At 33.1% G+C, this 16,138-nt stretch overlaps 1 protein-coding gene across 9 annotated transcripts in view; it reads left to right on the top strand.

Annotated features, from left to right (window-relative positions):
* Positions 1-16,138, top strand: part of LOC129983669 (cell adhesion molecule Dscam2-like) — a 194,705-nt gene that overhangs the window by 77,551 nt on the left and 101,016 nt on the right. For all 9 annotated transcript variants that reach the window (XR_008785433.1, XR_008785432.1, XM_056093244.1 and 6 more), the window contains exon 4: positions 5,568-5,729. Coding sequence is in view for 7 of the 9 variants with exons in the window: in XM_056093244.1 (XP_055949219.1) it covers positions 5,568-5,729 (162 nt within the window). In the remaining 2 variants the exon portion in view is untranslated. The remainder of the gene's footprint in view (positions 1-5,567; positions 5,730-16,138) is intronic.

Raw genomic sequence — 16,138 nt, forward strand, 5'->3', positions numbered from 1 at the left:
GATTGAACTCAGATATCGCTTCGAAAACGCTCTGTCTTGTTCGGCTTCGGAATTATTGCAAATCTTCACGAACTTACAATAGATTTCAGTATCTTTCCCCAGGTTTTAAGTCAGATTCCTATTTTTAATCAATATTTTCGTTCGTATAGCTTTAAAATGCAAAATTTTAACCTGAGCGTGTTATTACTTTGCATAATGTGAGAAATGCATACTACGTATTTCATGGTACGGACTGAAAACAAGACTACAGACTAAAATTTCATCTTAGTTTGAAGCACTTTTTTTTTCTTTTTTGCAATTGTAAGTGCGTATGATCACTAAGTCGTAGCGCATGTGTATTCCCCAAATATTAATTTTGCATAGTTTCACTGCAGAAACAACAAATTTCTGGAAAACGTAGAACGCTCAAAACGTTATTTATTATCATATGCTGGCATGCAGACAACATGAAAACTGAAAATATTTATTTTAAAAACTTATTTATTATCAATAACAACTTGTCCCGTGAGACAATATCCTCATCTCAGTTTTGGAAATAAGTATTCAAAACAAGATAATCTCGGTGATATATCGACTAGACTCATTCCATCATTGTTTCGTTGTCAACTTAAGTGGGAATGAATCTCATTGTGCTGGAATTACATGTCACAATACAACGACTACTGGATTTACAACTATCGCTTAAAGTTCTAGCAAAAATCCCTCCAAATATGTTTGATTACATCGCCGTTTCAGATATAAGACAAGGCCGTATTAAATGGTTCCTGGTGACGCCAGAAGAAAGTTTTGCGCCAAATATTTTTGACCATTGGGATTTTTCAGCGGCATTTACAGTACAGTTAAAGATTACCCTTCCTCCCTTCCGGCCTATATTGATTCAGAATAGTTTTTGAGCATTCCAAATCTTTTAAAAATGTGTACTTACAATGAAGAAGATCTAGCATCTAGATTTTAATCGAAGCCTAAATGCCAGCAAGAAATTCCTGTAAGGTTTGGTTTGATTTTGTTTAATGGCGCAAGGGAGAAGTTTGGTTATGCTGCGTCAAACGTTCTCCCTATACTTCTGATCCAAACTTACGAATGAGAGGTTACATACAATGCTTAGTGGTAATTTATGGAAACAACGTATAAACAAATGAGAAGGGGTGGGTAAGACATAGGAGCAAAGGAGCTTGAGGATAGGGATTGCAAAAGGATTGAAAACTCTCTTCGACCAATTGTGATTCTATTGAACAATCGGTACAGGGTTGACCTCACGAAACAAAGTAGAGATAATATCTAGCTAACGAAATACCCACTCAATACTTAATTTAAAATCTTTTCCATTCTTCTTAACGTGCTGCGATTCAATTCAAATATTAATAAAAGATTTAGTTAAATATTTCCATAATAGAAAGATAAGAAATGTAATATGATACACAATTACGCTGACGTATGGTGAATGGAAAGAGAGAATTTGCATCATACTTAGATAAACAGATATCCAGAGAATCCTCCAAAAAATTAATTGAAAATTCGGTCACCATATTCAGATGTTAAAAATTGCAATATATGCATAATGCTTGAAATAGAATACCGAAAGATGATTGAATTCGTTCATGAATTCGGTAAGTATGCAGATTTAAATATAATATCAATAGTATACTTGATATCTTTAAATACATCCAAAAATTGTCTTACCATCTCATTTCAATAATATCTGTAATAAGCTCATTTTCATAACCCCTTTTCCATCAAGGTATTGAGCCTTTTAGTAGTGTTTTGCCTTCGAGATTACATTTGAGAAAGAACTCTGCATATATAGTTATGGAACAAGTTAAATCTACAAAGAGTGAAAGATTTCCCTATTGTGCAGAAATTTGGAATGAACAGCACGGGATGTTGAGCACGTTGATCACGGCTCAAAATAACTAAGTCTGCAAAAAAAAAAAAAAAAAAAAAAAACTTTATCGAGTAACTAATGGAAGATTAACTTAAATGACACTAAACTACAAACTTTGTAGTAATGTGACACAAAATACATTGTTAATATAATGTAAAATAAACATTTTGTAATTGTACTTTTTGCTACTCATGTATAATATTAGAACCTGCATATAGTTCCGAATTACAGATTTTCAGTCACCCATTATGATTTGCGATACCACAATTCATTTCAGTTTTTGTTTCTCTTCAAGATCGAACTTTTGACTTTTTCTCCGCAGTGACTGAATATTGCATAGATTGCATAATGTAATATTGCATAGAGAAAAGTGTGTGTGGGGGGGGGGGGCAAGGGAAGGATTCTTCACAATTTTTTTCGTTTACTACAGCGATATGACTTGAAAATCTTTTCATATGAGTGGAGTGGTTGTGTGTTGCACATCTATGATGTTGATAACAAGATCTGATCTTAATTTAATTTTTGAATTAACTTGATGTACACGCGCATATATTGTGGGCATATTTATGCTATATTGTTGTAATCTTTTATTTTATATTTATTTCATTCATTTTCTAACTTTACTTTTTTACTTCCTCGTATACGAAGTGTAAAAAGAGAAAAGTATTACAAGCGAGAAAAAAAAAATGAACCCAGGTATTGATGAATTTTTACATTTCATGCCTTCCTAAGCCTAAAAATAAATTTTGGGAATTGTGCCCGTTTGTCATAAACACTGTTGCGGATTTGCGATGATCGAGGATAGAACCTTGTAGTTCGCAGCCGAGTAACATGACCACAATACAAAAGCAATTGCCCGTGTAGCGTAGCTGTTAACTGACTTATAAGCTCTTCACTACAGACTCTTCCCTCATGATTCGGAGATGAGACGAACGATATGGCTGTTGAATGGTGATGTTTCAGCTGTTGAGTCTAATGTGCCTGTACCCATTTGAATAGCGTTAAGCGTTATGGCCTAGCGTATGTGGGTGAGTGGTTGCTGTTGCGCTAAATGAGTCTGACGACTTTGGTTTGCTGTGGGTAGATGGCGCCACAACAGCTGTACGAAGGTTGAGGGATCATCGTCCGAGGTCACCAATATGGAGGATTGAATTGAGCGAAGATAGAACCTGGGATCTGTGGTTTGCAGCCGAGTAACATGACTGCAATACAAAAGCAATTGCCCGTGTAGCGTAGCTGTTAACTGGCTTATAAGCTCTTCACTACAACACCATAACTCAAATAAGCTTCCAACTAGGCTTGGTATATGGTCTTTACATCAAGTACATTAAATATACATTAGTACATTTCTACCAAATTTTAAATGAAATCCATTCAGAGGAAATTTCTTCCAGGTTGTCCGAATGTAATCTAGCACGATTATACAAAACAAAGAGAGTTAAATGGATAAATTTGGTGCACAGAATTGAACATCTAAAATGTAGATACTTGTTAAATTTCAAACCAAATACATCAAGGGCTCATCTGCCTCGGTCTACACTTCACAAGCTTGTAAACTCGATTTCTAAAACACGCAGTAATTTATCGATATGTGATTTGTGACTACAATTGTAAATCTTTGTCAAGTTTTGATTTCAATTGCTTAGAAAAAAAGGTGGCCAAAACATTTTCGTTGCATGTTTATCAACGGTATATCAGCGATCAATTACTAAGAAAAATCGCCAAAGATCGCAATCTAATTGTCTCTTTCGTAATTAATGTTCACCAATCCCAAGCAATTGATAATTCACAAGTGCATTTATTAGAGTATATGAGAAGGGTGGCTACCAGTGGGAGTGGTTCGAGGAAACTACTCCCACTGCTTTTACTATCGATTATTTATTTTATTTTATTGGTGTTTCGAAGAGCATAAACCAGAAGGCTTTCGGTAAGTCCTTTGGCGACCTTCAATTTTTTTTGTGTGTTTTCCTGCGAGATGAGTTGTTTCATCGCATCTAGGCAATTTTTTCTCTCTATTTGCTTCGGTTCTTGTGGACGTTCAAATATTTAAACAGATAGAATGGGCAGCCAGTTTATAATAATATTTCATATATATTTACAGTCTAATGAGAAAACATGATACATTTTATTCTTCAACAGATTTGCCTTTTTGGATTACATCAACATACCACTGCTCGGACAGACAGACTTTGAAGTTTTGAGCTATCGTGTTCACAGACAATTATTGTATTAAGAATGATATTCGAAGTGACGGAGATCTGAAATGTGATGATTTAAGAAAATCTTGAGTTCGAATTTGTTTGAAGATTACAATGTTCTTTCTTTCTGTGTGTGTATATTTACCTTGCACACTGAAAAGTGCAAAAAATAATGCATTGAAAACTGAATGATTAGGATGCTTTGCACAAATGGAAATAAATAAACAATTCAGCTCAGTTTTCAAATTTTTTTCAACGTTTCTCTATCTCGAATACATTTTTTTTTTTTGCTTTTATGTTTGATTAGAAATTATACTGAATACAAAATTATAACCCTATACATATAGTTAGTTTTGTATTTATGTTACCTGTTTTCAATGTTCTACAGTTTGTATATTTAAAATAATTAGAAAATCAAAGAACCGATCCTTGTCTATGACAAGTGCCATTAGAAACAACAGTAACAACCAAATTTGTCAATTTATACTTCTTAAGAATACAACTTGTACCAAAAGGCCGGATAGCCCGGTTGGTAAGCGTTGGATGCGCATCCCTTGGGTTGTAATTTCGAACTAAGCCAGCCGAAGACTGCCCGTGTGTGGGATGGCTGGTGCATGCATAAATTTGTCGTGGTCACAAAGTCCTCCATGTCGAGACAATACCACTGGAGGTACTAGTTCAGAGGTGATCTTTCTTTGATTCAGATCTAAATTTCGACCTGTGGATGAGTGAATGAAGTCCGCCTCGTAAAAAGGGTTGGGACGCATGAGCAGCTAAGTCGTACTCTTGGCCCTAGATGGCACTACTGAAATAAGAGATGCTCTCTCGGCTTAAAATCGCTGACTTTGTCAGCGGGCTTGTCTATGACAAGTGCCATTAGAAACAACAGTAACAACCAAATACTTCTTAAGAAAACTTACAACCTTTCAATGTCGTAAACATCTATTTTGCATAGCTAACACATGCCACCCCCTCATTTTTGAGAGTAATCTCAGAAACATTACTTCATTAGATGTTCTTAAATTAAGAGGGGGGGGGGAAGGGCACGACAAAGTTCTCCAGCTCCACTTACTGCACCTATTCTGCCGATTATTTTTTTTTCATTTGGAAACTCCTGATCCTGAAATAACATGTCGTCAATGCCTTCCTTTTATGCTTCGTTTTCCATTTTCCAAAGATATCGCAAAATGAAACCTTGACACAATTTCCAACCTCATAAACTGGTGAGATTTCGTCAATTTTCTTTCTATGCATAATTACAACCAAAATGCTCTATTTTAACTGTCTAAGTGACACTTAACTGAAATATTTCATGTGGTGTAATAAGATATAATTCACCTAAAATGGTTAACATTACTAAATTAATAGTTTTAATATATTCGTCGAATAGCCGATCAGCAAATGCGGCTATAATAATAGCAATAATATTTCCTTACTTACTTTGAATTGGATGACTGAAACCTATTCGTTTGCTCTCTCTTTTCCAGTGGTGAAGCAGTACTACGAGGTGCAGGTGTACGATGAGTATGTCATCCGCGGCAACACGGCCGTACTCACGTGTCACGTACCGAGCTTCGTAAAGGACTACGTCACAGTCACTTCGTGGATTAGGGACGATGTGCTCACAGTTGCCTCCACCATGCAAGAAGGTGAGTAGATATTCTCTTCATGCAACTTCTTATAAGAAATGGACGAGGGAATATATAAGATATCTTCATTTCCACTAACACATTCATTATTTCGTTTTGTCCGTTTGTGTTGATATGCAATGAAATCACACAGGCAGTCTCTAATGTCATTTAAAAAAAAGGCTTTTAATTCTCGGCTAAATAGTCAACATGACAACATCGCTATCCACAAACCATATTCCTTGCAAATATGGTTATCTTCATTGACAACTTACACTACTCAACCACCCGATCTGAAAAAGAAGCTCTCTCTCTCCCACACTGTGGTAAATTTAAGAAGACGTGACGTTTTCTATAATAAAAAATTTAATCACAATACATTGTTCCACGCTAAGCAGTAGCTACCGTTCACTCCCGAACAGAATTGAAAGGTTTATAATCCAAGAGGGGGAGGGGGGGGGTACTCAAATTTCTCAAAGTCTCACTGACCTGGGACAATTTAGTCATAAAGTTCTGTTTTCGTGTCACCCCTACCCCCCCCCCAAAAAAAAATTCCTTAATCGATGACATTGCTATGAATCCACAATTGAATTAAGCGATTAATTGAAAATATTAAAATAGTATGTTCGAATTAAAAATATAAAAGTGTGTAAGAATATAAAAATATTCGAAGAGAGTAAAAAATCAGTTTTTTAAAAATAATTTTATAAACATGAATGAATTTTACAAAATGAATAGGATTACAAAATGAATTTTACAAACATGAAATGAATTAAACTAAATAAAATAGCGTAAAAATAATAATTGGGTTTTTTTAAAAAATCTTTCTGCTTCTTTTGCAGTTTCGTTATAATTACAAAGAGCTTGATTTACACATTTTTATTTTATTTAACAAAAGGAGCCTCAGAAATATAAAAAAGAAAATTAAATTATCATGATGAGATCTTTCTCATCAAAATGTAGCATTAAACGCATTGAATTTAAAGTTCAAAGCAAAATTCATTCAGAAATCAAAAATGCACTACATATAACTTGATGAAGGTAACTTACCAGATTTCCGATGTCCAAATTATAATCTGTAAACCATGATACACCCACCGCACGGTATGTTGCGAGGCAGCGAAGCAGTTTTCGGAATGTGTACGCAAATGCACTGGTGTAAGAAATTAAGAGAATTTTCATATTTGGTCTACGATCTCCAGAACTACTGGCCCGATTTTAACAAAATTTGGTGTGAACATAGGTTGATATAATGCAAACAAAATAAACATTCAACAGTTATAATAGACACATATGTTTGTGCGTAACACTCATGGAAGTCTGAAGGTCTGAAACAGCGGTTGCAGAATACACAAAAGAAATGGGTTAATAGGGGGTATGGTCCCCTCTTCCAGCTATACACGCCTTGCAACGTGATGTCATATTGGAAATAAGGCAGTTTATCATTGCATGTGGCAATTGGTCCCACTCAATCATCAACGCTGTTTTCAGTTCCTGTATGGTTCTCGGAGGGGGGTTGCGAATTGCAATTGCCCTTTCCAGAGCGTCCCAGACATGCTCTATAGGGTTAAGGTCTGGAGACCTGGCTGGCCAATCCATCCGGCGAATATCCTCACTCTCGAGAAATTCGTCGTCCAGAAGAGCTCTATGTGGCCTCGCGTTACCGTCCATTAAGGTGAACGCGGGGCCCAATGCACCCCGGAAAAGGCAAGCACAAGGCTCCAAGCCCTTATCCCTATACTTCACACCAGTCACAGAGCCTCTGTCAAAGACGTGGAGAGGTGTGCGGCCATCTAACATGATGCATGCCCAGACCATTACACCTCCACCGCCATAAATGTCGATTTCGTGGATATTGGAGGTAAGCTAGCGGGTCCCTGGCTCTCTCCATATGAAAGTACGACGAGAATCGGTGTTTAGGCTAAAACGGGACTCGTCGGTGAACAGAACGGTTGCCCATTGCTCCATACTCCAATCACTATGTTGCCTGCACCATGCTAATCGGACTCTCCTGTTCGTAGATGTGAGCGGGATGCAAACAGCCGGTCTTCTGGCAAACAATCCTCTATCATGCAGTCTCTTGGAACAAGTCAGCCTTGATACACGGGTTCCTGTGGCTGCATAAGGGTCTCGAGAGAGCTGAGAAGCTGTAGCCCCTCTGTTACGCCTCTCTAAAATGGACAAATGGCGATCTTCTCTGGCCGTCGTGGCTCTTTGACGATCTTGCCCAGGTTTTCTCTCGATGGATCCAGTATCCTGGAACTGTTTCCATAGGTTACACACGACGCTGGGCGTTAAATGAAACTTTCTGCATAACTGGACTTGCGATTGGCCTGCCCCTAACCTGCCCGCAATTCGCCACCTCATTCCATCATCTAAACGTTGGTGGTTACTCATTTTTACTGTTCCGATGTGAATTTCACCGATTGCTGCAAATTCGCCGATGTGTGCTGGTGAACGAAATTCGTCTTACCCTCCACGCGCTTATAAAGCCTGTTTTTCTGCTGGCCCCACCTACACACACGCATACGCTTACGTATTAGCTGTACAACATTTGCATTTTTATCTAGAAGTAGTGATTTTTCCTTCGGTTCAGTTCTTTTCATGCAATTCGATAAAATGTGCAAATTCTCTTAATTTCTTACACCAGTGTAGTTAAAAAATTGTCTTTTTAGTACAAAATCATATGAGTTACAGTTTCGTATTTCTTCTTTTTTTTGTACAAAATTATATAATTCACACTTCTGTATTCTAGGATGGTAATAGATATCAAAAATAAATATACTACTCTTATGAATTTAAACTAAGTACTCATAATAAGACTGTTTTATCCATGCGCGGCATGACGAAGGTCTCGGCAGCTTGTTATCAAAATCTTAATGCTAGCAGCGATTCGGAAGTTCTCCAAGCGTGTGCGCTGTTGCCATTTTAATGTGCGATGTATTTAGTATTAAAGATAGAAATAAAAAATGCTGTACCATATAAATTCTAAATTCTATGCTTACAGAATAATGAAATTCGCATTTGTAGTTTGATGAATAGGCATTTTAGGAAACATACTCCTTTATCATATCCTTGCTGAACGCAGAACCATGATTCTAATGTTCTAGTTTAAAATTAAACATCCTCTATTGAGTTCGTTGTAGTATTGAACTTATATCAACACGCATCAATGAACCGATAATCAGACAGACTACGTTTTTATGAATTTTCTTTCAAATTCAACGCCCATCTATACTTATAATAAAGCTCAATGTGTGTGTGTGTGTGTGTGTGTGTGTGTGTGTGTGTGTGTGTGTGTGTGTGTGTGTGTGTGTGTGTGTTGGCGCTCTACAGGCCAGACCGTTTGACATACAGCTACCAAATTTGGTACATGTATACCTTGGAGGTTGGGAATGTGCACCTGGGGTTTCTTTTTTCGAATTTTTAATTAGAATTTTAATTATTAATTAAAAACTAACTTTCCCGCCAAAAAAATCTTCCATTATCCCCAGCGCCAAACGAGAAAGGCTTCAGTTTTTTTTTCTCCCAACAGTAATGAGGCTAGGGTTAAAATTTTTCGGCGGATTATTTCAATCGGTTCTGTTTATTTTCTTAATGTTTGATGCATTTAAAATTAAACATTGTTAATGAATCAATCTTTCAGATTCATTCTGAAGTACTTTTGAATTAAAATAAAACAGAATAAAGGAAATTAAAAATTTCTAATCCGCATAGCGTTACCCCAACTGGCGTAGAAAAAATCACGTATTTGCGTTACGTAACCGGCGAAGAAAATTCACGCATGCGCATTGTGTTCTGATTGTTGCCATGACAACGTTATCAATGGATGATTTAAATTATTTTTGGGTTAGTTGCAGGCTTTTGTAAGTAAATTGTATTTATGTTAGTTATATATTTTTTGTATATGCTTATAGTTTTAAGTACATCGTTTTTTAAGTAGTTTTTTTAAAACATGTTTTCGATCGTTTATTTTAAACGATTCGTTTTATTTTCTTAGTGTTTGATGCATTTAAATGTAAACATTGTTAATTAATCGATCTGCTCATAATGAATCTAAGAAAATTTTGTTGACCAACTCTTGAGATATTACATAAATTAAAAAAGATATTCTTTAGTGCCCATAAAGTTTAAACGCTGAGTGACTCTATTTTCAGTAATCAGATTATAAAAAAATGCTTTGTTTCAGTAAAAAATATTATTATATTAATTGAAGATAAATTCTTTCCACTTTAATTTAAAGCATAAATTCTACCGTTTTCAACCGTTTATTTTAAACGATTCGTTTTATTTTCTTAGTGTTTGATGCATTTAAATTTAAACATTGTTAATTAATCGATCTGCTCATAATGAATCTAAGAAAATTTTGTTGACCAACTCTTGAGATATTACATAAATTTAAAAAGATATTCTTTAGTGCCCATAAAGTTTAAACGCTGAGTGACTCTATTTTCAGTAATCAGATTATAAAAAAATGCTTTGTTTCAGTAAAAAAATATTATTATATTAATTGAAGATAAATTCTTTCCACTTTAATTTAAAGCATAAATTCTACGGGTGCTAACAGAAAATGAGAGAGATACATATTACGTTATGACTGAAGGCCTTTATAATATTATGAATGAATTATATGATAATCAAAATTTGAAGTTTTAAAATATTTTGATGAAGAAGCTATTAAAGTAGAAATTGCATAAAATATTTAATTATTAAAATTTTAACGAACATTAAGATTGGCGAACCGGCTGGTCGCCAAAGGCGGCTAGTATTAATATAAATATTAATATAATCTATCTAATTATTGATCATAATAACATTTGACTATGTGACCATGTTCAAATTTATATTTAATTATCATGTGACCATTAATCATCATCAAATTTATATTTAATTACCATATATTTTTATTTTTCATATGATAAATAAAAATAAGAAATGTGATTTCCTCAGGATAAAATTTGATTTATCGTGGTTGCATATAGATAAAAATATAAATTTATCAGCAGTCTACTTGTGGATGAATCTTGTCCCAAATTTGCTACTACAATTTTAAAATGAAGAAAACAAATTTAAAATTTAATTCTTTTAGCTCGTTATGCTTTAGAGCAATTATCTTTGGTTGCACATACATGGATAAACAGATACATAACAAAAAAAATTCGAAAAACAGAGAAATTTAGCAAAATCCTAAATTTTGTTTAAGAAATTGTCTTTTCTAAACAGATAAATATTTTTTTCACATTGCATTCTAAAAAAAGTAGCATCGTCATATGTCTGTTATGAAATTGTACTTTATTAAAATAATTGCTCTATTTTAATATTTTTTTTCTATTTCATGTATAATATATTCAAAATGCATTGTATGAAAATGCTGCAGTGAAATTTCAACACCTTTAGGAAAAGTAATTTTAATTATTTCGTTATTACCAATGCTATTTGTATACATCTAACCAAAATAAAAGTATTGTTATGTCCTGAAAACGAATAATTTCGATTATAAGATCTCTGATTTCAAACGCATCTAAGAAAACTATAAATTTACTTCTGAAGAAGATTCTAAAGTCTCTTCTAAAATCTTTCTTTGAAATCCAATCGGAAAAAAAAGCAAAATAAAAACACATCAAGAACAAAAAATAATATTCCATAACTTCTTTTCCTCTAAATCCTTTTTATGGTGTGTAATATAGCGAGCGAATAGCCTAATTCTTTCTGGATAAAAAATAAAAATAATAAAAGTAAATGTTCGAAATTCTCCGTCACCGTCTGCTATACAGCGATTCTAAATATAAGGGGAAAAGAATGTTAAAAGAATACTCGTGAAATAGGCGGCCGAACAAGATTTCACAAATCGATCATAAAATCTAGACGGACTGCTGAAAACATATTCAATTTTCAAATCTCTTTCGCTGTTGAATTTTATATCCCGTGCCGAAGCATGGCGTCTCCACAGTGGAAAGAAAATCGTCTGCGAGTAAAGAAAAACTTTAAAAAAAAAGATGGAAATCGAAATGAAAGGAAATGGAACATTCCAAAGAAAATAAAAGAAGGAAAGGCCGTTTTCCATTGCTTCTTGTTTACAGATATAAATTTTATCTGACCATAACACCGTAAAATCATCACTTCATTTTAGAACTCCGGGAGTTGTTTAAACAGATTTTAACGACTCATTGCTGTTCTTTTCGTGGTGGAAAGAGATTGTGAATTAAGAATTTTTTGTTCTGACTTTAATTTTATTTAAATACATCAGCAATAAATATGCATCCAAAAAACTATTTAATATTTCAAAATATTTCAACTGCAAATTTTTTCTTTATCTAAAGCTGTTACATTTTATTGAAACTATATTATTACATTGTATTTTTATTTTATATTTGGAGCCCTGCAATTTTGTTTTATTTTTTCCAAGATATTTTTAAGTAATTTTATTATATTAATAACTATAAATATGTATAAATTATTATTAAATGTAATAAATAAATTATTTGATTTGATAATTTATATATCATGTTTTGGACATCAGCAAGGAAAATGTCCTAAGTGAAGAAATTTTATTAACGACAGAATGTCTTGATTAATTAGTTAACTAAATATTGAGCTCAAAATTCAATTATATATTGCATTTCTTATTATTTATATAAAATTTTCATATTTCTTCCCTAAAAATTTAAAAGAATATAATGAAAAATTATCGACTTAGACTAAATAAAGTAATATATGTATTTTTAATTACCTTTAAATTTTTCTAAGCGCTCAATAGAATACAGTAAGTAAGGATATATTTCGCTGTTTTTAGAATTCAATTAATATTCAATACTCCATATACTTGTGGCTGTATAGGAGCTACCTTAGAGACATTTTATGTTTTTTGATTTGCATATAGGTACAATTTACTAATGTTGAACTAAACCTCGATTTAAAATTAATTTGTTTATGCTTTGTTGAGAATTTCAATATTAAATTATACAATACTTGAAAAAAAGAAAAATGATTAGTTCTTTCTCTTGTTCTTTTACAAAATGAATATGTTTCAAACGCAGCAATGCTTCAATGAATTGAAGAAAAAAACAAAAAAAAATATTAAAAATCAAATAATTTCGCTGAAAAATTCAGAGATTATGCAAATATAAATTATCATTTATGTTAGCATTTATTTTATTATTTACTTTCAACATTTTTTTTTACAATTGCACATTTTGCATGTAAAATAAGTTTAATACTTTTTTTGGAAATCTTTAGCTACTACTTTCTGCTTCTCAATTTTGAAAAAAAAAATCGAGAAAACATTATAACTAAAAATTACTACATATTTTTAAAGCAGTTTGAAGTACTGCTGTAGCTACACATATTTTGAAAACTGCGAATTCTTTTCGTTGATTGAAATACCTATTTGGTTTCCATCGCATAGTTGAGGTGCTTTACATGACACCACATTCCTACTAAATGGAATCAGGTTCGCCGTCTAACAGCATGATCTGCTTGGAGTAAAGTTCTTTGCTCTCCATTAAACAAAATATTAGATTTGAAAATAAATAAAGGTAGTACCCCCCCCGAAAAAAATTTCTCGAATACTCTTTAATAAAGTAGTTAACCCAGAGAATGCTTTACATCGCAGTGACTTATAATAGTTACAAAATACTAACTTTTAGGCGAATTTAAGATTTTTATTGAATCTGTCATTAGATCCTTGGCGAGTTTTTTGGCAATTAATCCCTGACAGGTGGCTATTACTACCCGAAATAGAATTTGCGTGTTAGATGAGTTTTTCCTAACCAATTGAAACAAAAATTTAATACAAAGCTACACTTGTTGCCACAAAATCCCCCATCAAAATTTAATATATTTTAGTCATTGCGTTTTTGAGTTGCTTCGTTTATTTGCATCTAAATGTACAGATAGATAGACGATCAATCTTTTATTGGATTTGGCTCAAAATTTGATATTTATCTACACTATAGATGCCAAATCTATTTGCCGAATTTTATCAATCTAGCTCTCTTTTTTTTGCAATTATGTTAATTTATATTCGAACAATCGTACAGGCCGACTTACTATGAACGGAATTTACTCAAAATTTGACAGAAATATACAAATTTCGTGTAAAGGCAGTAGGAAATTTCATTCTTCTTGCTCTAATCGGTTTTTAGTTTTCTTTTTCACAGGTAGATAGACATTTTCTAAAAATGTGTTTTTCGAACTCAGGAGGTCTAAAACGTTGTGATTCGCCAAAATCTCGAGTTCGAACTTTTTGACGATTACTATACTTCCTCTATACTACGCATTCGAGAAAGTAATAAAGCACGGCATATTTGGCGATTGTTAAGTGAAAGCACGAATTATTACACCAGATCATGCCGTCGATTACATGTTTTTATGATTGTCTGGATTGGATAAAATGTTGTTGTTGTTTCTTATGGCACTTGCCACGGACAAGCCCGCTGTTACTAAGATAGCGATTTAATCCAGAGGTAGAGCGTATCTTGTTTTTATAGTAGCGCCAATTAGGACCAAGAGTACGACTTCGCTACTCACGCATCACTCATTCGCTTGCACAACCCTTTTTTACAGGAGGGCGCATTCACACATCGCACCGATAGAACAACCATGCCCAAACCGAGACTCGAACCCAGGACGCCCAGATCACGGGGTAGACGCACTACCACTATGCCAGGACACCGGCTTGGACAAAATGTTATGTTTTTAAGTTTTGGGGAAAATATCTTTTATAATTTGCCAGCTAGATGGATTTTTACTTTCGCCAAAGATCTCGCCAAGGACACGATAGATTCAGTAAAAATGCTAAATTCTCGCCAAAAGTTAATATTTCGTAACTATTGTACGCCAATATCATACAAGAATTTCTTTGGAAGGGCAAGTTTATTAGAGAGTATGAGAGAAAGTTTTAGAAAGGTGTTTTTTTTTTTCTGCTTAACATTTTTGAATAAAAGATATCCGATATGCATTTCCAATCGAATATTTGATATTCTTTGTTTAAATGTTATCTGATGTGTCTTTCTTTTGTATATATTCCCCAAAGCATTTTTACATAAAAATAAAATAAAATAACACCTAAGAGATTTTTTTTAAAAAAAAAACCTCTCCAAATAAAATTACATTCCTGACAAAAAAAAATGCTACACTTGTCTTAAATGATTTGCAATTTCTTATTCGCTCAATTTCCTGCTAAAATTATTTGGCGATATCAGTGTAGTGTATCATAATTGTCTAAATCAGTATCACGTCTCACTGAAAATATTTCGTTTCGCCGTTGATCCTCGTTTCATATCAGAAAAAAAAAAGTCGAAGCTTTTTTTCCCCTTGTTACTTGAGGGGAGCATGAAAATAATTTTCTACTCCAATTTTCTTTTCCAGAAGTCACCGGCAGTAAGATAATTTGTTGTGCGCAAGTTTCAAATTAAAATTGGCTGGAAAACTTTAAATCAATTTGTCTAAATTGAACATTAATAACCTAAATAGCCACTAGGCACTTTTAAAGTTATTTTATACTATCCAATCAGTTTCGCAATAAAGGCGGAAAAAAATTCGAACCTGTAAATTTGCTGATTTCATCATAAAAAAGATAAGACTGGAAAAAAACTGCCATTTTATTTCATTTGAGCAAAAAATGGAACTGGAAACACAGTTACAAGGCCATGAAAGTAACATTTCAGTTAACCTAAACTAGTCGCCATTTTGGTCCACGAAACTGTAAATGAAAGCACAGATACTTTGGAAACAAATTTAATCCAAATTCGTCAGTAATTCGAACTTTTCTTTTAGGTCTTGCATTCCCTATTAAAATAATGATAAAATATCGTTTGTAATTTAATTTATTTTGGTTCAAAATTAAAATTTATAAAAAGCCACTTTTTATTTTTGAATTATTTTCCTTTAAAAAGACTTTGTAACTTGAGTATTAAATGAATAACTTTTTAACTCCTTTCATTCATTCGCAGATTTCATTGCTAATTAAAATTTTAAATCAAAAGGGCAGTAAAAAATTTCTCGCTTTTTTTAAAAGGTTTACTATTTATTTTGAAATTTTGTTTTTAGAATGTTATATTAACAAATGTTTCGAATTCTTTATGACTTACTTATTTATCGAAATTATTATTTTAAAAATCATTTTAAATTTTAAATAAATTATTTTTGGTTTAAACTATTAACGTCATTCATTTTTTAAAATTTATAATCATATAATGTTTGCTGAAACTATTATACATGAAATATAACTCCTTATTATCATTTTTTCATTTTCTCTTGTAGTAGTCACATTTAGATCAAGCTTATATTAATTCAAATGTCCACTGTGACACACCAGTTTTGAACTTGCCAACTTCTAATATCTGTACATACGCAGTCATCATCTAACACTTTTGTTTAGGTCCAGGGAGATGTCATGCTATTCAAAATAAAAAAAATCGTAGAGAAAA

The sequence above is a fragment of the Argiope bruennichi genome, chromosome 9 (assembly GCF_947563725.1).
Source record: "Argiope bruennichi chromosome 9, qqArgBrue1.1, whole genome shotgun sequence".
NCBI classification, from domain to species: domain Eukaryota; kingdom Metazoa; phylum Arthropoda; class Arachnida; order Araneae; family Araneidae; genus Argiope; species Argiope bruennichi.